We start from the raw sequence: 25,596 nt of genomic DNA, 5'->3' as shown, positions 1-25,596 counted from the left end.
CTTGGCTACTCTCTTTTTCTCACACCTTCATATCTAATTCATCAGCTGTTCATGTCTTCTTTACCTTCAAAATAAATGCAGATACAACTCCTTCTTACCACCCCACCCTGGATCATCTCATTGCATGCCTTCTGACTGGTTTCTCTGGTTCCTCCTTCCTCCTACTCCCCAGTCTGTTTTCAGCACAAGTGGAATGATCTTTTTAAAACATCAATAAGATCATGTCACTTCTTTTTCAGAACCTTCTGATGGCTGCTTCTCTCACTTAGAGTAAAAGCCAAAGTTTTAACAACAGCCAAAGTTTTAACAACATCCTGCAACACTCTCAGTGATATGACACCACCTCTACCCGCCCTTAACTCTGACCTCAGCCCCTACTGCTCTCCTCCTACCCAATATGCCCTAGTCACATTTGCATCCTTGCTGTTCTTCACACAAGCCAAGCACTCATGTCTGAGGGTCTTTGCACTTGCTTCCCCCTTAACCTAGAACACTGTGTCCCCAGAGAGCTGTGTGGCTCTCTCCCTTCTAAATGTCACCTTGTTAGAAGGGTCTTCCCTAGCTACTCTGTATAACATGTTTCCTTCCTTTTCTTTTTATTCTGCTTTATTCTCCATTGCAGAGAAAAATAACATCTCTTCAATATCTGTCATGTACTGGTCCCTGGATTAGGTACTTCTATATAGTATTTAATTAAGTTCTCCCAATAAGCCTGCCAAGTAGGTTTGTTCTTTTGTTGTTGTTGTTGTTATTTTTTTTTTTTTTTAAGATTTTATTTATTTGGCAGAGAGACACAGCGAGAGAGGGAACACAAGCAGGGGGAGTGGGAGAGGGAGAAGCAGGCTCCCTGCCGAGCAGGGAGCCGGATGTGGGGCTCGATCCCAGGACCCTGGGATCACGACCTGAGCCGAAGGCAGACGCTTAACGACTGAGCCACCCGGGTGCCCCTGTTGTTGTTATTTTTGAAAGAGGTGACTGAGGTTCAAGAGAAGAGTGAAAAAATGATGATAAAATCCTATGGGTCATCTCCATGGCTGACCTAGAATATTAGTATGGACCTGTCAGGGAGAATCTTTAGGAACTTTGGCCTTTTAGAAATCTGAAAAAGATAGGTATTTTCTCCAGCTTTTAGTGTTCAGTACCAAGAAGTATAAAATATGTCAAGGACTTGTCAGTAACAGCAACATGTGCAATTTCAGTGCTGGTCCAGATTGGTCACATGTTTGGTCCCACCTTGATGCCCATTCAACAGGCATTTACTGAGCATGTCTGTATTACACTGTCTTGCACACACAACAAGAGAGATCCAGACTTGTAAGGCAAACATCGTAGTTGGGAGGCAGTTTGTGGCATGTACAAACGTGAGAAGCAATGTAAGTTAATTTGAACCTGTAATTAAGGAGGAACTCTTGAAATCTTGTTGAGCTGGTAGTATTCCAATGAAGGCATTGCTTAAGGAGCACTGATTTGGCATTAACATATCATTGTATTTCCTGAGCATGTTCTATGGAACTCTAGTTTAATAGGTTCTTAATTGTTAGGTGAAAGAAAAAGAGTTTCGTGATTATATAAGTTATGTTAATGTTAAGTAGGGATGCCTGGGTGGCTCAGTTGGCTGGGCATCCTTCTCTTGATTTCAGCTCAGGTCATGATCTCAGGGTCGTGAGATTGAGCCCTGCATCACTGAGCTCCCTGCTCAGTGGGGAGTCTGCTTTTCTCTCTCTTCCCCTCTCATTCTACCCCTCCCCCCCACTCATGCGTGCTCACTCGATCTCTCTCTCTAAAAATAAAAAAAAAAGTAATGTTAAACAGAATCCAATACTGCAAGACTTACTAGAGCTTTTAATATAGTATACTGTGAGAATAGCCTTTGCAGTCTTTCCCAAACTTGCTTCACCCTTGATCTTTTTGATTTATTGAACATCTTGCAGGACTAGTATTCAGCTTAAAAAAAAAAAGGTAAAAAAAAAAAAAACCTGGGTATATGATCAACAAGAGGTAAGAAAACAGGTTGCTATTGGAATTATCCAGAAGAAAAATAAAGAGTACAGCAATAGAGTGGAGCTGGTTACATTCTGAGAGAAGCATCACAGATGTTGAAACCAATTAGAGCAAGCCAGGGCAAAGAAAGTGATCTTAGGTTCATTGTGTGGCTGCTGGACATCTAAATTCAGAAGGTTAAGTGATTTACTTACCCAAGGTCATGTAGCTCGTCAGGAAGTATAGGATTAGAACCCTTCCTTTTCTGTAGTACTTTAAAACCTCATGTTCTGGGACTCCTGGCTGGCTCAGTTGGTATAGCATTGATTGATTCATTCATTCTTTAATTCTTTCCTTCCTTCCTTCCTTCCAGAGAGGGAGGGGAGGAGTGGCAGAGGGAGAGGAAGAGAGAGAATTTCAAGCAGACTCCCTGCTGAACATGGAGCCTGACTCAGTGATCAATGCAGGAATCGAACTCATGACCCTGAGATCATGACTTGAGCTGAAATCAAGAGTCAGACGCTTAACCAACTGAGCCACTCAGGTGCCCCAGGCATGCAACTCTTGATCTCAAGGTCATGAGTTCGAGCCTGGTGTTGGGCATAGGGTTTACTTAAGAAAAATTAAAAAATAAATTTTTAAACCCCTCATGTTCTAATGATTTGATGTCTAGGATTTGCTTCAAAATAATTTGTGAATAGAAGTATGAATGAAAAAAAGGCCAATATTGATCATTATTACATCTGAATAATGGGTGGGTTAAGTTCATTATAGTATTCTACTTTTGTATATGTATGAAATTTTCTATAATAACTTGTGGTTAAAATAGAGCCATCCTGAAAGGAAGCAAAACAAATAAAATTCCGTGTCTTTTTTGCCACATTATAGTGCATAAGTGATTGAAAAAGTAATTGGACTGTAATAATAATGGAGTTAAGCTCTTGCAGTCACTAATCGTGTTCCAGGCACTGCATTTTCTCATTGAAACCCCAACAACCCTATACACAGGACAAATGATGAAAAGGAAACTGTTTCAGGAGAAAGATGTTCAGTTCATGTTGTGCCTTAGTCAATGTAAAAAAAAGCTTAATTACCGTCTTCAAAATCTGTGCATGTGACTATATAGCTCTAGGTGATACTAACCAAGGACCTATATATAGTCTTTCCTTAAGCTCTAAAGAACTTTTCTAAAGCTCTAGTTATTTAATGGTACTAATGCATTTATGTCATAAATAGATGTAAGCAGTGCTTATTCTAGCATCCCCAGGAAGACTTTTTTTTGTAGTTTTCTTTGTCTTCCTCTCCATATTGTCTGACCAAGAACTAAGTGAAGAACTTTGCAATACAATGGTGGGGCCGCTACTGTAAGTCACATTATATAAGTCAGTGTTTTAAGTCATCATATCCCATTCATTCTTATAGGCATCTTTGCTTTCTGTCTGGATGTAGGATCCTAGGAAACTTTGCCATTCTTAAATAGTTGTTGAGGTTAAAGATGGGGCTTAAATTGTCCAACTTTTGGAACTCCTGGCTTGTCTGCTTATTTATTTGTTAAATGACATTTTTGGAGTGTTGTTTGTTGTATACGTAATTACCCCCAAAATGTTTTAAATGGAAAATATAGAAAATCACAAAAAATAAAAATCACCTGCAAACTACCACCTAAAATTAACCAGTGTTAATAGCATAGTTTATGTCCTTCCAGTCTTTCCCCCCATGCTATATGTGTATACTTATTCTTTTCTTTTCATAAAATTAGACCATACAGGATATGCTTTGTTCTTGTTTTATGTTTTTTATATACTTATATATATATAGTGTATAAGATATACATACTATATATATATATGTATACGTGTGCACATGCATACATACATATGTGTATGTATGTACACACATACATGTAGTTTTGGGGGAAATATTGCCTTTGTTCTTTGGTGGTCTGGAAAATACTTAAGTCCTACCAGTGACTAATTTATTAAAAAACATACGTTGATCCTCTATTCTCAAAGTATGAACATCAAGAATAGAAAAAAAGCCAAAACTATAGACTCAGATTTAAGATATAAAATTAGGACTGCTTACAATATATATTTTCTTTTTCACACAATTGCATGTTGTTTCTAAATTTACAATAATTATTTAGAATTAATTTTATATTAAGTGTTTTCAGTGCTCACCATCATACTCTATGGCTTTCACATTTTTTTTTTTTTTTTTTAAGATTGTTATTTGTTTGTCAGAGAGAGAGAGCACAAGCAGGGGGAGCAGCAGACAGAAAGAGAAGCAGACTCCCCATTGAGCAGGGAGCCCGATATGGGACTCGATCCCAGGACCCTGGGACCATGACCTGAGCCGAAGGCAGACGCTTAACCCACTGAGCTACCCAGGCGTCCCGGCTTTCCCATTTTTATTATGTCCTTTGATTCATCTGTTATTCACATCCAACACTGAAGAATATTTTCATCAAAGATGACATGGATGCCTTTTAAAAAATTAAAGTGACTTTTAGGGGCGCCTGGGTGGCTCAGTCGTTAAGCGTCTGCCTTCGGCTCAGGTCATGATCCCAGGGTCCTGGGATCGAGCCCTGCATCGGGCTCCTTGCTCTGTGGGAAGCCTGCTTCTCCCTCTCCCACTCCCCTTGCTTGTGTTCCCTCTCTCACTGTGTCTCTCTCTGTCAAAAAATAAATAAAATCTTAAAAAAAAATTAAAGTGACTTTTATAAAACATAGTAGTAATATACATACTCATGCGAAAGAATCAAATAATTCACAAGAATACATACAGTCAAAAACCACCCGCCAGGAGTAACTGCTGTTAACAATTTGATACTTACCTTTTTAGACTACTTCTATACTGACTGAAACATGTTTATACATGTATATACCTAAATGATCAAAATGATAGTGTGGTATACATTCTTTTCCTTACTTTGCTCTTTTCATTGAATGATCCACCAAGGACATTCTTCATGACTACTTCTGAACACTTGCATTTTGAAATTGTTCTTATTTTGCCCTTGCATATGAATGGCAACTTAGCTTAAGGTCAACATTTTTTTCCCCTTAAAACTATAGGTATTATCCTGTTGCATTAATGGTTAGGAAAACTTGGAGAAAAGTCTGACTTTTCTTCCTTTGAAGGCGAACTCTTTTTTTGATCCAAAGTGGGTAACTTACAACTTTTTGTAATCTTGAATTTCAAATTATATGAGGATTTGTTTAGATGTTGGACCAGAAAAGTTTTCATCTCTTATGTCCTTGATTGTTAATGTTCTGTTTGTTCTATTCTTTTCTTCACAGTGTTCTACATCTCTTTTTCTGTCATCATTTTAATCTCTTTTTGCTTTGCCTCTGCATTGTCAGAGAGCTTCTCAAGTTTATCTTCTCTGGAATTGATTGAGATTTTTAGAACGCTTATTTTACCTTTTACTGCTTCTAATTCAGTTTTTAAGTCTGCTATTGTATTGTATGTTTCCTTACATTACTTCTCTATGTTATCCTGGAACCGATATATTTTTGCCCACCTTTTATCCAGGTCCCTTTTATCTGTCTTTGTTTTGTTCTTTTTCTTTTATCATACCTCACAGTGTCTATGATTTTAAAAATTTAGTTTTAAGACTATCTTCTTCATTTGACATTCCCCACACTCCCTGCAAATATGCTTTGTTTCTCTATCTCTTTGTGTGCTGTGTTCTCCCTTTTTTATGTTGCAGACCTTTTTCATAGGCCCCAACTTGGATTTCTACCATCTGATTCTGGCCAGTTACATTTCTTTGAACAAAGAAAGGTTTCCTCAGGTCTGATATCTGCTCCAAAATAGGTTATGTAGATTCTCATGGGATTCCTCCTTTGTCTACAAATACTATTTAAAATCGCCTTCTCAAGTCTACAGCTGGTATAAGTTTGTATTACCAAGTCACAACCCTGGAGGGAGTGGGGAGGAGGCCAGGTGGTAAGCAATCTTAATAAATGAATTTATTTTCTACATTTGCTAGTCTGTATATAGTGGAGCTACTACACCAGAGCTAGTTTCCTGTGTCTGATCTCTATTTCACATAAATGATACGACAATTTCCGACCTCCTCACTGGAGCTGTGGCCTACCGTGTCAAGAGGAAATTCTACTCTCTGGCCACTTCTCTTTATTTAAAAATTTATTTAAAGATTTATTTATTTATTTTGAGAGAGAGAGAGAGCACAAGAGGAGGGCCAGAGGGAGAGAGAATCCCCAGCAGACTCTGCACTGAGCTCAGAGCCCAACATGGGGCTCTGTCTCACAACCCTGAGATCATGACCTGAGCTGAAACCAAGAGTCGGACACTTAACCAACTGTGCCTGCCACCCAGGTGCCCCTGGCCACTTCCCATTTAGTGTGGTAGTTTACCCCTGAAATGCTGATTGTGACTGCTACTGATTTGTAGCAATGAAAAAGTTTCCGAGTGGTGTTCTGCATCTGCCCTATGTCCTCACACTTTGTGGTAGACAGAATAATGGCCCCTTAAAGATGGTCCACATCTTAACTCCTGAGACCTGTTGAATGTTACCTTGCAAGGCAAAGGTGCCTTTGCAGATGTGATTAAGTTAAGGAAGGATCTTGAGATGGGAAGATGATCCTAGATTGCCCAGGTGTGATTAAAGTAATCACAAGGGTCCTTATAAGAAGGCAGGAGTGTCAAGAGTGAGAAAAAGCTGTGATGATGGAACTAGAGGTCCCAGTGAGAGAGATTTGGAGATAGTATGTGCTGGCCTTGAAGATAAGGGGAAGGACCATGAGCCAAAGAATGCGGGTGGCCTCTAGATGCTAAAAAAGACAAGGAAGCACAGAGCCTCCCACAGAGGCTCCAAGAACACTATCAACACCTTGTCAGCTGACAAAACTGACAACACTCTGTGAACACCTTGATTGTAGGATTTCTGATCTTTCGAACTGTAAGATAGTAAATTGAATTCTTTTAAGCCAATAAATTTGTAGTAATTTGTTACAGCACCAATAGTTAACTAATACACCCTTCCAAACTGGAGAATTTTGCCAGGCTCTTTATTGTTTACTTCTCTTGCTGCTTTCTTTTTCTTTTTTAACTTTTTAAGTTATGAAATGTACATATGGAAATGCATTAAACAAAAAGACCTGTCACAAAATGAGGAACTATATAACCACCAAGCAGGTCAAGAAATGGGTGGTAATTACCAGTTGCATTCAGTTTATGTTGGGGGTCCTAGCCAGTACAGTAAGACAAGAAAAAGAAATAAAGTATCAAAAAGATGACTGGAGGGGCACCTGGGTGGTTCATTTGGTTAGACATCTGCCTTCGGCACAGGTCATGATCCCAGGGTCCTGGGATTGAGCCCCACATCCAGCTCTCTGATCGGCTTGAAGCCTCCTTCTCCCTCTCCCAATTCCCCTGCTTGTGTTCCCTCTCTCTCTGTGTCTCTCTCTGTCAAATAAATAAATCTTAAAAGAAAAAAAAGCTTTTGTGCTTATTGTTATTACATTTCTTATAAACTGCCTTGTATTCGTTGCCCATTTTACTATTAGAATGCTCATCCATTTTTTTCTTAATGATTTGTGATGGATTTTTTTTTATTTTTTTAAAGATTTATTTATTTTAGAGAGAGAGTGCGTGCATGAGCAGGGGGAGGGACAGAGGGAGAGAGAATCTCAAGCAGACTCCCCTCTGAGCGTGGAACCTGATGCAGTGCTTGATCCCAGGACCCTGAAATCATGACCTGAGCTGAAGTCAAGAGTCAGATGCTTAACCGACTGAGCCACCCAGGTGCCCCTGTGATGGCTACTTATGAATAATTTTTAAATTTTCTTTGGTTGCCTTTGTACAAGAGGTGTTTTATTTTTATATTAAATGAGATGAGAACTTTTGAAAACTTGGGAGGGGTGCAACATTCTATGTTTTAGGTAATAACATGGATGTTCCTTTGTCACCATGCTAGATAAGATCTTTTGTTTGTTTTCACCCTTTGAGTCAGTTTCTCCTCCTCATACTTCCCTATCAGTCCATAGATATCTAAAGAAAAACCATGTCCAGCCAGATATTTAGAAATGAACTGTGAACTGTATCTTTTCCTTTTCTGTTTTGCCTGTTTAGTGGAAGAAGCTCTTGGTACGGATATAAACTTAATAAAAGTTATGTGGTGTTTTGAGAAGGCCTCTGGTTTCTATCTAGCAAATGTTATAAAAAAATTTTTCACCCTTCTCACTTGAAGTGCAGTAAATACCTTGATGGGCCGCTTTGTTTGATGATTCATTTCACCAGTGGCCCTTTGGCGCTGACCGTTTGTATTGTGTATATCTCTCTGCCTACCTCACTGTTGCCCTCCCTCACCTTTTTTGTGCTCTCTCTTACCTCTTTACTAATTGTTTATAAATTTATAGAATTACTGATTACTACTTCTGTTTACTCCAGTACTTTCAGATTTATCAGTTACTGCCTGATTTATAAACCTAATTCCCCAAAGGGGCCTTGTGGAATTCCGTTATCTTTATGCTCATGCAATGCATAGGTCAATGACTAGGTGTTCTTTTTGCTCTAGGATAATAATTCTCATACTTTAGCATTCATCAGAATCACCTGGAGGCATTGTTAAAAAACCCGATTGCTGGGCCCATCCCCCAGTGGTTTTTGATTATTCGGGAGGGAGAGACAGAAAAAATTGCATTTCTAACAAGTCCCCAGGTGATGCTGATGGTTTGGGTTCCATACTTTGAGAACCACTGGTTTTAGGAATTTGGTGGCTGCCAGGGTTGTAGTCATCAGGCAAAGATTTTGGCTCAGGTAAAAATAATAAAGATTTCTGGTATAAATAGTCTTCCTCATTCTGTCTTTAACTTTGGAATGTAGGGCATATTACCGAAGAGTTCATATACTTTGCCTTCCATGTTTGCCAGACAGGTTTCTAAGCTCTTCAGAAAGAAGTTATATTCAGAATGCTAAAATATATGTTTTTCCAGAGTATATATGAAGAATCACATGTCTGGATCTCTTTTCCCAAGAGGGCCCTGAGCAAAACATCTGACTTTTAATGAGTGTTTATCATGTGCTAGGTACTGTTTTAATGTTTACATTATCTCATTTAAATGTCACAGAAGCCCCATGGGAATTTGAACTTTATGAAAGAACTTGCCCAGGATGACACAGGTAAGAATGAAGGAATCAAATCCAAGCAATCCAAGTTTAAAGCACACACTCTTAATTGAATATAAGTACAGTAGTAGAGTGGTTGAACAAATATTTCTTAGAACCTCCAGTTCTCTTCTTAACTTTGACAGTTCTTTTATTTTCACTGGGAGCTTGATTTAGCACCAGGAGCTTGGGAATTCTTTTTCTTTTTTTTAAAGATTTTATTTATTTATTTTGTCAGAGAGAGAGCACAAGCAGGAGGAACGGCAGGCAGAGCAGGCAGAGGGAGAAGCAGGCTCCACGCTGAGCAGGGAGCCCAATGTGGGACTCAGTCCCAAGACCCTGGGGTCATGACCTGAGCCGAAGGCACATGCTGAACTGACTGAGCCACCCAGGTGTCCCGAGCTTGGGAATTCTTGACCTGTTTTAGGGAGATTATCTGATCTCCCATAATGGTTCTTGAGAATGAACAAAGAAGTAAAAGTTCATATGAGGGGAATGGATGCTTAGATTGAATTTATCTGCTGCTTTCTCTCTCGGTTGAATGTTCTTCACATCTTTGAATGCCCTGCAACCCAAAGATACCTGAGTGTCTAGAATATGAGTCTTTGGAGAGCGAACTTATTTTTGGGAAACCCTTGAGAGTGCTCTAAGAGGACTGAATTTATGCACAGGATGATCTACATCATTTTGGAGGTGTGCCCAAGAGCAAAAAAATCCTAAGTGTACTGATAGTGCAACGTATACGGACCAAAAAATCAGGACAATGCCTTGGGCTCCAGACTTTGCAGGCAGGATTGCTTAGAGATGAGCAAGCACTCATGGAATTGGTTGATGGGGGTAACTGATACATAAAAACCTGAAGGTGAGTGATGGAAGTTTGCCTGCCTATCTGCAGATATACATAAAAACCATCTTTGGCTCAAGACTAAATAAATATGGGCCATAATAAAAAATAAAGTTGAGGGGTGCCGGGGTGGCTCAGTCAGTTAAGCGACTGCCTTTGGCTCAGCTCATGATCCTGGAGTCCTAGGATCAAGCCCCACATAGGGCTCCCTGCTCAGCGGGGAGTCTGCTGCTCCCTCTGACCATTCCCCCTCTGATGGTCTCTCTCTCTCTCTCTCTCTTTCTCTGTCTCTCAAATAAATAAAATCTTAAAAAAAAATAAAGTTGAAATGGGTAAGAGGAAGAAGTATGTTACCTAGAGAGAGGACTTAACTATTGACACAAATGTCTGCCTCCGTACTTCCTGTCCCACCCTTTATTTTCTTTAATGTAATTCTCATATATGGAAAAGAATATTATGTTTTTACTTTATACTTTTAGATATCTGAAAATAATCTATTTTAAAGTTAATACCTTTACTTTTATTAATCAACTTGTTGGTATATAATTTACATACAATAAAATCTTACATTTGAATGTATTGGTGGTATATATATACCTGAGTAATGACCACGCAATCAAGATACATAATGTTACCATCCCCCAAAATGTTCCCAAGTTCCCCTTTGCAGTTAATCTCCCCAGTCCCGCTCCCCATCCTAGGCAACTACTGATCTAATTATTCTTTTTTTTTTTTTTTTTAAAGATTTTATTTATTTAGGGACGTCTGAGTGGCTAAGTTGGTTAAGCATGTGCCTTTGGTCCAGGTCATGGTCCCAGGGTCCTGGAATTGAATCCCGCATGGGGCTCCTCGCTCAGCAGGGAGCCTGCTTCTCCCTCTGTCTGCCGTTCCCCCTGCTTGTGCTCTCTCTCTGTCTCTTTGACAAATAAATAAATAAAATCCTAAAAAAAAAAAAAGATTGATTCGAGAGAGAGCACCAGTGGGGCTGGTGGGGGAGGGTTGTGCAGAGAGAGCGAGGGAGAAGCATACTCCCTGCTGAGCAGGGAGCTCGACGTAAGGCTCAACCCCAGGATCATGACCTGAGCCAAAGGCAGATGCTGAAGCAACTGAGCCACCCAGGCGCCCCTAATTATTCTTTTTTTTTTTTTTTTTTTTTTTTTGCCCCTAATTATTCTTACTATAGATTAGTATTACCTATTTTAGAATTTCATATAAGTGGAATCATACAGTGTGTTCTTTCACTCAGCATGGTATCTGTGAGATTGATGCATGTTGTTGTGTTTTTCCATGGTTCATTCCTTTTATTGATGAGCAGTATTCCATTATATGGATATATTACAGTCTGTTTATCCATTCACTTTGGGTTTGGACATTTGGGTTTTTATTCTTTGGCTGTTTTGAATAAAGATGCTGTGAACATTAATGTACAAGTCTTTTTGAGGACATATGTTTTCATTTCTCTGGGGGTAAATAGCTGGAAGTAGCATTGCTCAGTCATATGATAAGTATATTGCTAACTTTAAAGAAACTACCAAACTATTTTCCAAAGTGATTGCACCATGTTATATTCCCACTAGCAATGCTTGAGAATTCTGGTTGTTACACATCCTTGCCAACATTTGGTATTTCTAGTCTTTAGAATTTTAGCCATTCTAGTAAAGTGTGAAGTGGTCTCATTTTAGTTTTATTGGCATTTGTGTAATTAATGATGAGCATCTTTTCTTGTGTTTATTAGCAATTTATAGGTCCTCATTTGGGAAATGTCCAAATCCACAGCCCATTTTCAAAATTTGGGATATTGATGTTTTCTTATAGAGTGGATGAAAGTTCTTTATATAATCTGGATACAAATCCTCGTCAGATATGTATCCTGTGAATATTTTCTCAGTGTATGGCTAGCTTTTTAAATTTTTTTTAAGGCAGAATCTTGAAAAGCAAATTTTTTAATTTTGATGAAATTTGGGTCTTTTAAATTTTCCTTTATGATTAGTGCTTTTTCTGTTTTAAGAAATCTTTGTTTTTGCCTTCTTAACTATACCCTTAAAAATTTTTTTCCCAATTGTTCTAGGGCAAATGATTTGCATCCTTACCTTTTCAGAATGTATTTTAAGGTCAGTATTGTACCTTTTTACACTTCACACCTATGCTTCCTGTTTCCTGCTTTACAAATGTGATCATCTTAAAATAGTGTAATTCCATTTACCCATTCCCTCTTGTTTAGTGCATTTGTCTTCTCTTTGGCTTTTCATATGGTATAAACCCTACCGTACCCTGTTATTATTTCTATTAAATAGTTATCTTTTAAGTAAATTACAAACAAAAAGAAAATACAAACTTTTATATTTATCTACTTATTTACTGGTGCTTTCCATGCTTTTCGTTGTTTTCAGTAGATCTAAGTTTCCAGATGATAATCATTTCTCTTGAGCCTAAAGGACACAGCAGGTGGCTGGTGACAAATTCCTGTAGCTTTTGTTTATCTAAAAATGTCTCTTTCCCCACCACCCCCCCTTTATCTTTGATTTTAAAAGATTTTTTTTAAAAACTGGATATAGAATTCTGGATTGAAGTTTTTTTCTTTCAGCATCTTCAAAATGTGTTTCTCTTATTATCTCGCACCCACTGTTTTCTCAGGAGAAATCAGCATTCATATGCCTCTCTGTATAATGTATCTTTTGGGGGAGTCTGCTTTGAATATTTTCTTTTTATCTGTGGTTTTCAGAAGTTTGATTGGGATGTGCAAAGGTGTAGTTCTTTTTACATTAATTCTGCTTGATGTTCACTGACCCTTTTGGCTCTGTAAGTTGGTGTTTTTCATCAAATTTGGGATATCTTCCAGAGATTATTCTTTTTTTCCTACCCTACTTACCCTCTCTTCTCTTTCCAGAATTCCAATTATATATATGTTAGACATTTTTAAATAGTCCCACACATAAGTGAGGCTCTGTTTATCTTTAGTAATATTTTCTCTCTTCAGATTACTTAGTTTCTATTTTTTTTTTTAAGACTTATTTATTTTAGAGAGAGGGAGAGAGAGAGAATACATGAGTGGGAAGAGGGGAAGAAGGAGAGGGAGAGAATCCTAAGCAGACTTCCGGTGAGCGTGGAGCCGGCTCAGGGCTCCATCCCAGGACCCATGAGATCACCTTCTGAGCCAAAACCAAGAGTCAGACGCTCAACTGACTGAGCCACCCAGGTGCCCCCAGATAACTTAGTTTCTGCTAATCTGTCTTTACATTCATGGGCTCTTTCTTTGCCATTTTCAATATAATGTTTATCCAGTGAATTTTTTATTTCACTCTTTTGCTTTTCAGTTTAAGAATTTCTACTTGGGGGGGCACCTGAGTGGCTCAGTCAGTTGAGTCTTGGACTCTTGGTTTCAGCTCCGGTTGTGATCTCAGGGTTGTGGGATTGAGCCCTGCGTAGGGCTCCGCACTCAGCGGAGTCTGCTTGAGATTCTCTCCCTCTCCCTCCCCTCTCTGCCCCTTCCCATGCATGCTCTCTCCATCTCTCTCTCTCTAAAATAAATGAATATCTTTCAAATAATCTCTCTAAAATAAATAAAATCTTTTTAAAAAAGAATTTCTAGGGTCACCTGGGTGGCTCAGTCGTTGGGCGTCTGCCTTCAGCTCGGGTCATGATCCCAGGGTCCTGGGATCGAGCCCCTCGTCGGGCTCCCTGCTCCACAGGGAGCCTGCTTCTCCCTCTCCCACTCCCCCTGCTTGTGTTCCCTCTCTCGCTATGTCTCTCTCTGTCAAGTAAATAGATAAAATCTTTAAAAAAAAAAAAAAGGATTGCTACTTGATTCTTTTTTTATAATTTATTTTCCTCTGCTGATATTCCCTATTTGTTTACTCATTAAGGCTATAGTTCCCTTTAATTCTTTGAACATCTTTCTTATTAATATTTTGGATATATTTATAATAGCTGCTTTTAAGGTCTTTGCCTGTCAGTCCCAACATGTGGGCCATTTCACATTTGATTTCTCTTGAATGTAGATTGCATTTTCCTGTTTCTTGTGTCTAATGATTTTTGTTTACAGTCAGTGGACACTGGATCATTAGTTAGATTCTGGATCTTGTTACCTTCCTCTGGAGAGTACCTTTTTGTTTGTTTTTTTAAAACTGGCAGTTAAATTTCTGCTTGATCATCTTGAACTTCTGTAGGCTTGGTTTTTATGTATTATGAGGGCAGCTACGTAGAAACCTAGGATATTTCCCAAGCCCCAGTAACATGTCAACCTCCAAGCTCTGTCTCCCCTGCAGACTTTGTTTTAGGCTGGGTTTTTAGGATCTCTGAATGCAGTTTAGATTAGCTCTCACTCTAGGGTGTGGCTCCTCTGGAGTCTCAGATGGTTGCCAAGGGGTGTTAACAAGGTGTTAAAACCTTCACTGTAGCAGTATTGGAACTCCCAACTCCCCCATCCTGAGGCAGTGCGCTTTCCGCACCACTGCTGGATCTTTACTATCTCTTTCTGTTTCACTCTCAGCCCTGTAGCAGCTGCCTTTTGGTCAGCCTCTGGTGGTCTTGGCTGCATATGTACGCTCCAGCCTTTATCCCCTTATTCACTGAAGATTCTCACATGTACTTTATGCCCTTTCTTTGTACAACTTCTTCCTGTCCATTTCCCTACTTGCTGATTCCATCCCCTTCAGCTACCTCAAATTCTGCCTCTGCCTCTTCTGCTCAACAGGAGCACCATAATTTCCTTGGGACTCAGCTTTCAGTGTCATGGTTGGAAAATTATCCCCAAGCAGAGGACTGAGTGATCATGGGTTCGTTTTATGAATTTCTCTTCTCTCAGAGAGCACAGTCTTTTTGTCTCTCATGAAAGGGGAACAAACTTTAATCATAAGAAAATATTTCTAGTGTTTTTCCCCAGTTGTATTGAGAAATAATTGACATACATCATTGTATATGTTTAATAAAATGGTTTGATTTACATATATTTTAAAATTATTGCCACAATGAGTTTAGTTAACATCCATCATCTCATACAGATGCAATAAAAAGCAAAGAAAAAAAATCTCTTGTGATATATCATACAGCAGTGTTAACTGTAGTCATCGTGTTGTATATTACATCCCTAGTACTTGTCTTATAACAGGAACTTGGCACCTTTTGACCACCTTCCTCTAGTTTGCCCTCTCCCTACCCCCATCTCTGGTAACCACAAAACTATTTCTCAATGAGTTTGGTATTTTAGGAATCACGGTCTTGCATTGCCTGTTGTCCACTGCCTACAAACAGTTACCTCAGATATTTTATACCTGTTTATGGTGGGAGGACTAGTCCAGTACCACCTACTCCATCATGCTGAGAAACAGAAGGTAGACTGTCTTTATTTGTTAATTACAGAAGTAATCTACTATCTGAAATACTAAAATCATATAGAACTGTAGAATGTAAGAGTACCAGCCCCTCCTCCAAAATTTGCCTTTACTTTACTCTAGTAAAGTCTGCAGCTGATCTTCATCAGGAGGTGTCAGTCGCCATTAAAAAGCAAAACAGGCAAAAACTGCTAATAACAGTCTGGTAACCATTCTTGCAGACATACATATACAGAATATTAACTTTTCTAATAAAAATGCATGTTGTGTATACATTACTCTTTTTTAGCTTTATATATATATACACATCTTGCAACTGTTTCTGAATCAGTATGTATAAATCTACACCAGTCTTTTTCAAGCTGCATCATATTCCATTGTTATAGATATAATTTATCCATCTTTTTTTTTTTTAAGATTTTATTTATTTATTTGAGAGAGAGAATGAGATAGAGAGAGCATGAGAGGGGGGAGGGTCAGAGCTCGGAGAAGCAGACTCCCCGCTGAGCAGGGAGCCCGATGCGGGACTCGATCCTAGGACTCCAGGATCATGACCTGAGCTGAAGGCAGTCGCTTAACCGACTGAGCCACCCAGGCGCCCCATCCATCTTTTTTTATTGAGGTATAACTGACACACAGTGTCCTCTTAGTTTCAGGTGTACATCATAGTGATTTGGTATTTTTATACATTGTGAAATCCCCATGATAAGTGTAGTTTATCTCTCACCATACAAAGTTATTACAACACTATTGACTATATTCCCTATGCTGTACTTTCATCCCTGTGACTTATTTATTTAATAACTGGAAGTTTGTACCTCTTAATCCCCTTTACCCGTTTCACACACCTTCCCCCCAACCCCTCATCACTCTGGTAACCAACAGTTTGTTTCTTGTATCTGTGAGTTTGTTTCTGTTTTGTTTTTCATTTGTTTTGTTTTAGATTCCATATGTAAGTAAAATCATACAGTAATTTGTCTTTCTCTCATTTCGCTATGGCAGGATTTCATTATACATGGCTGGATGATAATCCATTGTATACATACATCACACCTTCTTTATCCATTTATCTACTGATGGATCCTTAGGTTGCTTCCATATTTTAGCTGTTGTAAATAATGCTGCAGTGAACATACAGGGTGCTTGTATCTCTTCAAATTGATATTTTCATTTTCTTGAGATGAACACCCAGAAGTGGAATTGCTGGATTGTATGATAGTTCTATTTTTAATTTTTTGAGGAACCTCTGTAGTGGTTTCCATATTGGCTACACCAGTATACATTCCCACTATCTGTCTTTTAGGTGCTGTTTAGTTATGTCCAATTTTTATTATTACATACAGTACTAAAATGAACTTTCTTGTACTTAAATCCTTGTATATTTATAAGACTTGTTCTTTTAGAATAGATAGCTACAAGTGGAATTCCTTTATCAAAAGATACACAAATTTTACTGTTTTTGCAAATACTGCCAAATTGCTCTCTGAGATGATTATACCAGTTTACACCCCCATGATGGTATCCAAGTGTCTGTTTCTTCATACTTTTACAAATACTATATATTATACCAATATTTTTAATTTCTGCTAATTTTCAGGGTTAAAAAATGCATCTCACTTTAACTTGAATTTGCTTACTAGTGGAATAAAGGATCTTTCTGTGTATTTACTGTCTGTTTATATTTCTTCCATTCTGACTTGCATGTTTATGGCCCTGCTCATTTTTATATTGTTATATATTATTGATATGTAGGAGTTTGTAAACACTGTAGTTTTATTTTATTTTTTTAAGATTTTATTTATTTATTTGACAGAGAGAGACAGCTACAGAGGGAAAACAAGTAGGGGGAGTGGGAGAGGGAGAAGCAGGCTTCCCGCCGAGCAGGGAGCCTGATGCAGGGCTTGATTCCAGGACCCTGGGATCATGACCTGAGCTGAAGGGAGCCGCTCAACCGACTGAGCCACCCAGGCGCCCCGTTAGTTTTATTTTATATGTTGCAAATATTGTCTCCTGGTTTGTAGCTAGTATTATAATCTTTATATTTTTTACAGTGTACAACTTAAAATTTTTCTGAAGTCACATCTGTCTTTTCCTGCATGACCTTTGGGTTTTCTTGTCATGCTTTCTTCATCTTTGTATACACCTATTAATCATTCTTGTTGATTGTTTAACTAGATTTCTCTAAAAAGAAAGGTTTGTGATTAATAAGACACACTGTGATTTACCCGGGCTTCCACTGGAATTTTGGCTGCAAAGTAGGGACTGCTACTTTTAAGTACTCCAGATATTCCAGAATAGCAAACACTTGGAACAAAGGCTTTTGAAGGTTCGATGTTTTCGTGGACAATTTTTTGTGATATCATTATTGTCAGTGACAGGAAAAATGAATCTTTAGCTGCCTAAGAGTAAATCCAAATGTTTCTTAACTACGAGTAAACTCAGAAATAACCAGATGAAATAATGTAAAACCTCATTTGTAGTGAATGCTTATCTAGCAGTAGATTTTTTTTCCCTCATGCACACAGCCCCCCTAAAGTGAAGAAGAGAAAAATGAGAAACTGTTCCTAATTCTAGAGTGCAGTGGAAAACGTGGTTTGCACATGTGCAGCAAGAAGCTTTGGAGGGTTGGAATTGCACAATGCGTGTAGGTTGAGCAATTGCTTAATAAGGCATCCACATTGGGGGGTGTCCTTTGCTCTTGTGCAATTAGGGAACTCCAGAGCTGCCTGAATAGGGGATTTCCTTTTATTTCTTACATGCCATTTTAAAAATTCACTTTTTCCTTTCTTTTCAATGTTCATTCTTTTTTTTTAATTGTTCTTTTGAATTCTTACTTATTTATAGTTTTCTTCTTCCTTTTTTTTAAGGGAGGAGATTAATTAGCCACACAGCCACATGTCCCTACCTCTGTGATTAGAAATGAGCCTGGGCCGGGTCCCACAGACGGTGGGAGGATGGTTGCTGACGCTGTAAAGATTCCTGGTTCGGCTTCTCACAGCTGTGATACTCGGCTGGTTCAGAGTGTTTGAAACATGGGTTACTGATCAGCCTATATTCTGTTTTCTGAGTACTGGAATTTTGCAGGCTTTGTAATGAGTTTTCTGAGGTTTTTGCCTGTTTTGCTTTTAATGGCGACCGACACCTCCTGATGAAGATCAGCTGCAGACTTTACTAGAAAGTAGAGCCAAACTTTAGTACTTGTTTCTCTCTTGGCAAAAGAAACACCCTTGTTTTCTCCCTTCTTCCCTTTAGCTTGTTCAGTCATACTCATGTTAGATAGTACTTAGTAAGCATGCATCTGATTCTGATTCTCTTCCCCTTACCTTTGTGCTGAGGGTACTAGAATCTCTTTTCTCTCAACTTTGCTCTCTTCCAGAGGAACAGGAGAGGTAGTTGGGTCAGAGTGCCAGAAAAGCAGAAGTTAAGTATGTGGATTTCATAGCCGCATGTATGAGTGTTTGTGGGGCAGGGAACTTCTAATGGAAAACATTTGTGTTGCATCGAAAACAGAGTGAGGCCTGGTTAGAGTCTGTCTGCTCTGTCTGTCAGTCTGTTCCCACCAGCACTAGTCATTGTTCTCCTGGGAGTCTCAGGCGTATTGTGGTTTCTTCTGCTCTTGCTATCCTCTAATCTTGCCAGAGTTTTTGTGTCACGGGTGGCCCCATTCGCAGTTCGGAGTGAGGCTGCAAGGGTGGTGACTAATGGCTTTGAAGGCACTCAAGCCCACATACTAGCTTGGAGACCCTTTTTAGGGTGAACCTGAGGAGAGGAAAGGGTCTCCAGCACGGACAGTGGGAGAAGCATGCTTAGACTCATTCAGATGGTGTATCAGTCCCTGCTTTTACTGCTAGCAAAGCACAAACCAGAAGAACAGAGACCAGAGGCAAAGGCTTACTGTTTGGGCTTGCCATTTCATTTGTAAATGCTCATAAGGGATGCACCTGGATGCCCAAGCTTGTCTCGGATGGGCTGATATCAATCAGGTTGTGTGGCTGGATCCCCTTTGGGAAATAGAGAAGAGAAAGTGCTAATTTCCCTGAGGATATTGTCACTCAAGATATGAGGGACCTGTAACTTGAGCTGTTTCTTTTTTTTTCCCCCTCCAGACCCTCTGAAATTCACATTTGTTCATCATTTTTAAAAGAAAGAAAACAATAAAAAAGCAGCAGCTCAGAGTTTTCTGGGTCCCCAAGAAGGCACTTCACCAATGTGGTTTTCACATTCTCAGGTTTTTGGCTGGTGAATAAGATTGAGCAGAAATGCTCCTTCCCCTGATAACAATACATTCAGATGCAGGATCAGGAGCGTGTGGATTAAAACCAGACGGTGGATGATTAATATTTTTGCTTATAGAGGTAGACATGGCAGCTTCCTCCATTTAAATGAAAAAGCTCTTTCTCTGAATTTGTATGTGTGCGTATCCTTACATGCTTGGGCTCTTCGAAGGTGGGAGCTAAAGTTTCTGGTTTAGTTAGTTTCCAAGTACCATTTCCTTCCTCTCGCTTGAGGCACCCAAGAAGTACTAGAAGGAGTAAGCTGTGAAGCAGAGGTGTGAAGATAAGCTACTAAAATGAGAGTGGGAATATGCTCTCTTTTCCAAGCTGACTGCTTTCACAGCTCTCCAGGTACTGATGGAACACATCTTTAGCCACTCGACCTTCTCGCTCCCTATGGACCTGTGACCACATTATAAGAGGTATAATTTTTCTTTCAAAATATTGCCTCTTCGGAGGTGCCTATCCCCATCATTTCACTATTAAATAATGATGACATTAAAAGAAATTTTATTTTTACAGGTATACTTTATGTTTTTTGACTTCACTCACTGAGAGCACGACAGATTTCTGGAGAATACTTTTAATTAGAGTTTGGAAGGTGTTTATTATTTTGAAAAAATGTTTCAGGATTTACTTTTAGTAGGTGCTCTGCACATTAACCCGTTTAGACCAAGAGGTCTCCAGTTAGCCTAAATCTCTGATTTCCCTCTTTTTTTTTTTTTAAAGATTTTATTTATTTATTTGAGAGAGAGAGAATGAGAGACAGAGAGCACGAGAGGGAAGAGGGCAGAGGGAGAAGCAGACTCCCTGCTGAGCAGGGAGCCCGATGCGGGGCTCGATCCCGGGACTCCAGGATCACGACCTGAGCCGAAGGCAGTCGCTTAACCAACTGAGCCACCCAGGCGCCCCTGATTTCCCTCTTGATTTTTAAACTTGCATATACTTTGCCCATTGTAGAAACAGAGATCTCTGCCCAAATGAAACAGGAAATGAAAGGGGAGGAGGAACACCAGGCCAGGACTTGATATCTTTTTATCTGCATAAAGAAGATTGCATTGTCTCTGCAACAATGAAAAGTTTGGGGGACAAAGAGTATAAAGTTCCTTTTACTTCAACAGAAATCTGGGTCTGTTTTAATGTTGCCTACAATTTCGGGGTGAAAATAGGCTCTGTGTCAGCCCTGTCACACTCTAGCCATATGCATTCCCAGGTATCCCCAGCACGGAGTGCAGCGATGTTTCTCTAGTTTATTCCCTTCCCGAGAGACCCAAATTTGTTTGTTTGTTTGCACACATTAAAACCCACTCTTTGTTTTACAGTTTTGACAAACATACAGTCAGGTAACCATCACCACAATTTAGATACAGAGCATTTCCATCATCCAAAAAAAACCTCCCTCATGCAACCAACCCCTAGTCACCTTGATCCTTTTTCTGTCATAGGGATGACATTGCCTTTTCCAGAATGTCATATAAATTAAACCATACAGCAGTTAGCTTTTTGAGGCTTCATTATAACATAATGCATTTTTCATCCATGTTGCCTAGATCACTAATCCATGCTTTTTTGTCGCATAGTAGTGTTCCATGGTAGGATAGACCACGATTTGCTTATCCATTAACCAGTTGAATATTTGGGTTGTTTGCAGTTTAGGTGATTATGGATAGAACTACTACAAACATTCATGTATGGGTTTTTATGTGAACTTATGTTTTCATTTCTCTTGGGTAAATACCTAGATATGAATGTATGGGTCATTTGATAAGTATATGCTTAATTTAGTTAGAAACTGCCAGACTTTTCCAAAGTGGCTATAACCATTTTGCATTCCCACCAGCAGTGTATGAGAATTCCAGTTTGTCCACATCCTTGCCAGCACTTGATTCCACATTTTGTTGTTGTCGTTGTTGTTTTAAGTCATTCTAACTGGTACCTCATTGCAGATTTAATTTGCATTTCACTAATGGCTAATGATGTTGAGCTTCTCTTCATGTGTTTGCCATTTGTATATCTTTGGTAAAGTGTCTTCAAATCTTCTGCCTACTTTTAAATTGTATTGTTTGTTTTTTTATGTTATGTTAATCACCATACATTACATCATTAGTTTGTTTTTTTTTAAAGATTTTATTTATTTATTTGAGAGAGAGAATGAGATAGAGAGAGCATGAGAGGGGGGAGGGTCAGAGGGAGAAGCAGACTCCCTGCTGAGCAGGGAGCCTGATGCGGGACTCGTTCCAGGGACTCCAGGATCATGACCTGAGCCGAAGGCAGTCGCTTAACCAACTGAGCCACCCAGGTGCCCACATCATTAGTTTTTGATGTAGTGTTCCATGATTCATTGTTTGCGTATTATTGTTTATTTTCTTACTGAGTTTTGAGAGGTCTTTATATAACCTGGTTGCAAGTCCTTTGTCAGCTATATATGTGTCACAAATATTTTCTCTTGATCTAGCTTACAAGTCCTTTTACTTCAGAGACTAAGTTTTGACTGATTAGATGCTGAGAGCTAGAGGTTTCAGGCTCTCTTGGTAGAGGAAAGTAAGGAAATCGAGATCTTAGTCAGCAGAAAAATCTGAGGACCACCCCTTTTGAAGCTGTTTATTTAAAATAAAAGTGGGGGGGAGAAGGGTGGGCCAAGACTGAATTGTGCAGACAGATGTCTGAAGCTTTTTTAAATTCCTTCTCTCTCTCCTGTCCCCACCTATGATGTGGATTTGGGGCTCTTACCTTCAACTGGGTTCTTCAGTTTCTCCATCACTCCAAATCTACTGTGGCCTCTCCAGCTCTGCAAACCCCAGTGGAACACCCGAGAGGGCAGGCCAGCTTCTTGCCCAGAATATATTCCAGACTGAAGGCGTTTTTGATAAGTAATCATTCCCAAGCCCTAAAGTGATAGCCTCCAAGGAGTCACCCACTTTGAAGAGCTTCTTTCATCTCCAGCTGGACTCTTTTCCAAACAAGCATCGGCAGAGCCTAGTCAGGGCTCTGCCACACAGGGTTCTGCCATGAGAAGCAAATTGGCAGCAACAGGCAGCCCCCTGAGGCAATGGAATTCAGTTCTCAGAACATGCATTAAATGTGGATGAGATATTTATTTATCATGGGACTCTTTCATGTTGCATGGAATTTTTTTCCACAAGGCAGCCCACTTAGGTACAGTGGAGAAAATAGGTCCTACCCCATTGGACAAAAGTCAAGAAAAGGTATTATGTGGAATCTTGTCACTTTTTAAGAAAATAGATCTGTATTTTTATATTGGGGAGAGGAAGTAGAAAAGAAAGCCCCTACACTGGCCCCTATTTAGCGGCACCTTCTTGTTCTATAAGGTTAAGGAAGACTTTGAGGAAATAAAAGTTGTTTGGAAAGATCCAGGTGTAGTTGCTTTGCATGTTGTGTTGGGTGGAGGGATTAAGTGTGAAAGCCCCTCCCACCCTCCATCTTGCCTCAGACTCTGTCCTGGAACCCTGGGGCAGAGAAAGCGCCACTTTCATTCCTATTTCTTGGGATTGTTGACAGCCACGTAGTGATCAGAGAAAAGCAAGCAGGAAGAACGACACGCCCAGCATGTTGGCAAAGATGGTGAGCTACACTTCTATGATCCTCCTGATCAGCTGGGCTTGTTCCCAGACTCTTGTCCCTTTTTAATTGCTGACACTCTTAAGGTATTTTTCTTAAATAACATTTGCCACTGACTACACACGAGCAGAGTTTCTTTGTGCACATGACATGGATCACTAACACTGCATGCAATGGTCAGAGAAGGCCTGTTTTAGTCCCAGAGGTCTGTCCATTTCTCCAGGATAATGTAGTCTGGTCAAGGCTTTCTGGCTTTTGACCCCAGTAGGAGTGATATATACAGAGAAGAATTTCTGACCCTTCACTAATCTCAGTTATTTGAATGCCTTTTTGTAAACAAAACATCTTTTAGGCAGGCTTAAAACTGTTTCTGCTCATGTAGGTACAAATTTCTCACTTTACTAAGGACAAATAAATTTAATTAAAGATAAAATTGTAATGTGGAATAATAGTTCAGGCTTTAACAACAAAGGGAGGGGTTAAAAACAAGTTCTGCAATAAATCTGCAAGTGTGGAATCTGAGGGAAATGATCCCATCTGGAAAACTCTACCAGTGGTGCTGCGGCTGGTTTGTGGAGCAGTGTGGATCGCAGAGTGAAAAAAGACCCTGCAGTCTTGAAAGATGACAGGTTCCTTAATTGATGTCCATTTCAGCTGGTGCTGTGCCAGCTTACATTGGCCCCAGTCCAGCGTTCCTGTAATTTGGGAGGCAGGTGTGAAGCATTTTTGTTCCATCTTGTTCCCCAGTATCTACAGAAGCCTCACGCATCTCACTTGCGGCAGCAGCACTCTGTAGGAAACAGATGTACAGGTAGAGGTGGAAGGAAGTGTCACAGCTGGGTTATGGATATTAAAAAAAAAAAAAAGTCCTCCTCCATATTCAAGTGAGATCTGGCCTTGCGAGCTGGGGGGAAGAGTATTTCACCGCCTTGGTATGAGGTATAACTACCACATACCCTAATTACTCTGATACTCATTTGTGATTTTTTTAACCTGTCTTATTACTTTAGACATAACATTTCATATAGGCAGAGATCTACAGTGATGTGCCTTCTGTCTAACTCTGGGGAACAGCATATAAAGAATATCAGAGTTGGGTCTGAGCACTTCCATAGTATCCAGGAGTCAAGAGATTAGCTTCTGAGAGATTAGCTACTCCTGACTAGGTGGGGACGTAGCTGTGTTCTTTTGGAGGATCATGATGAACACAGTAGAAAACATAACATCATCTGTCCAATGCATTGATACTAGGCCCTTGATGCTCAAGAGCACGGATGCAGTTGGCCCCCTCCAAGAACACCTTTTTCCCAGAATTCAGTCTACCTTCCCTCCAGCCCTCAGGTTTAACTGAATGTTAAAGAGCAGGCGGTTCTGCCTTTCAGGATTACAAAACATGAGCAGGATCCTCCCTGTGAGAACATTGAAGTTCTGTGGACATGGAACTTAAATGTTGGAATTAGTATTTTGCCCCTGGCTTACATTTTGATATAAGGTAAGTTTTAGCCTTCTAGACCAAGAGTCAACTCTGTTTCCTGGAGGGCCCAACCCATAAGCAGATGACTAAACAGAGGCTTTGGTGTTCCTTCCTTTAACTCAGAATCTCACATGGAGTCCAAGATAGTTTTTGGCCTTGAGAATCAGACCATGAAGTCAAAGAGTAACTACAGGCCTGCGTAGGTTGCTTTTTGCTCCAAAATGTACTAGGTCAGAGGGCAGCTGTTGGTCCACCGATAGCTTTAATCTGTTCTTCCTTATGTTGTCAATGTGCCAGAAGGTGGAAAATGGCTATACCGGATGTTTCAAAGAGGGTGAGGAGCTAGGAAGGGAGGTTTTCCTCTAATTAAAGTTTTATTTAAAACAGGCTCATTCCATTTTTTTAAGTTGTAGTTTTTAAAGTATACATAATGTAAAATTTACCATTTTTAAGTGTATAGTTCTATGGCAAGTACATTCACATTGTTTTGCAACCATCACCACCATCCATCTCCAGGACTTTTTCATTTTCCCCCAACTGAAACTGTACCCATTAAACACTAACTCCCCATTTCCTCCCTCTCCCAGCCTCTGGCAACCATCTTTCTCTGAATTTGATGACAAACCTCATATAAGTGAAATCAATATCTGTCTTTTTGTGACTGGCTTATTTTACTTAGCATAACATCTTCAAGGTTCATTCTTTTGTGGTATCTGTCAAAATTTCCTTCCTTTTTAAGGCTGAATAATAGTCTGTTGTCTATATACACCACATTTTGTTTATCTCTTCAGCTATGGGATGGACGGTTGGGTCGCTTGCACCTTTTGGCAATTGTGAGTAGTGCTGCTGTGAACATGGGCAGCGTACAAATATCTGTTCAAGTCTTTCCTTTCACATCTTTTGGATGTCTACACAGAAGCAGCATTGCTGGATCATATGGTACTTCTATGTTTAGTTTTTTGAGGAATTGCCATACTG

General features: G+C 39.6%; 1 protein-coding gene across 7 annotated transcripts in view; it reads left to right on the top strand.

The window, feature by feature from the left end:
* Positions 1–25,596, top strand: part of SMG6 (SMG6 nonsense mediated mRNA decay factor) — a 209,941-nt gene that overhangs the window by 105,782 nt on the left and 78,563 nt on the right. Inside the window, exon 14 of one of the 7 annotated variants that reach the window (XM_081806068.1) lies at positions 9,081–9,379. The exons of the other annotated variants lie outside the window; for them this stretch is intronic. Coding sequence (XP_081662194.1) covers positions 9,081–9,191 — 111 coding nt within the window. The 3' untranslated portion in view covers positions 9,192–9,379. Of the gene's footprint in view, positions 1–9,080; positions 9,380–25,596 lie in introns of those variants that run through there. 7 annotated transcript variants of the gene reach the window in all.

The sequence above is a fragment of the Leptonychotes weddellii genome, chromosome 15 (assembly GCF_054177405.1).
Source record: "Leptonychotes weddellii isolate Sample4059 chromosome 15, ASM5417740v2, whole genome shotgun sequence".
In the NCBI taxonomy this organism is placed as follows: Eukaryota; Metazoa; Chordata; class Mammalia; order Carnivora; family Phocidae; genus Leptonychotes; species Leptonychotes weddellii.
This window is presented reverse-complemented; position numbering and strand designations above follow the sequence as displayed.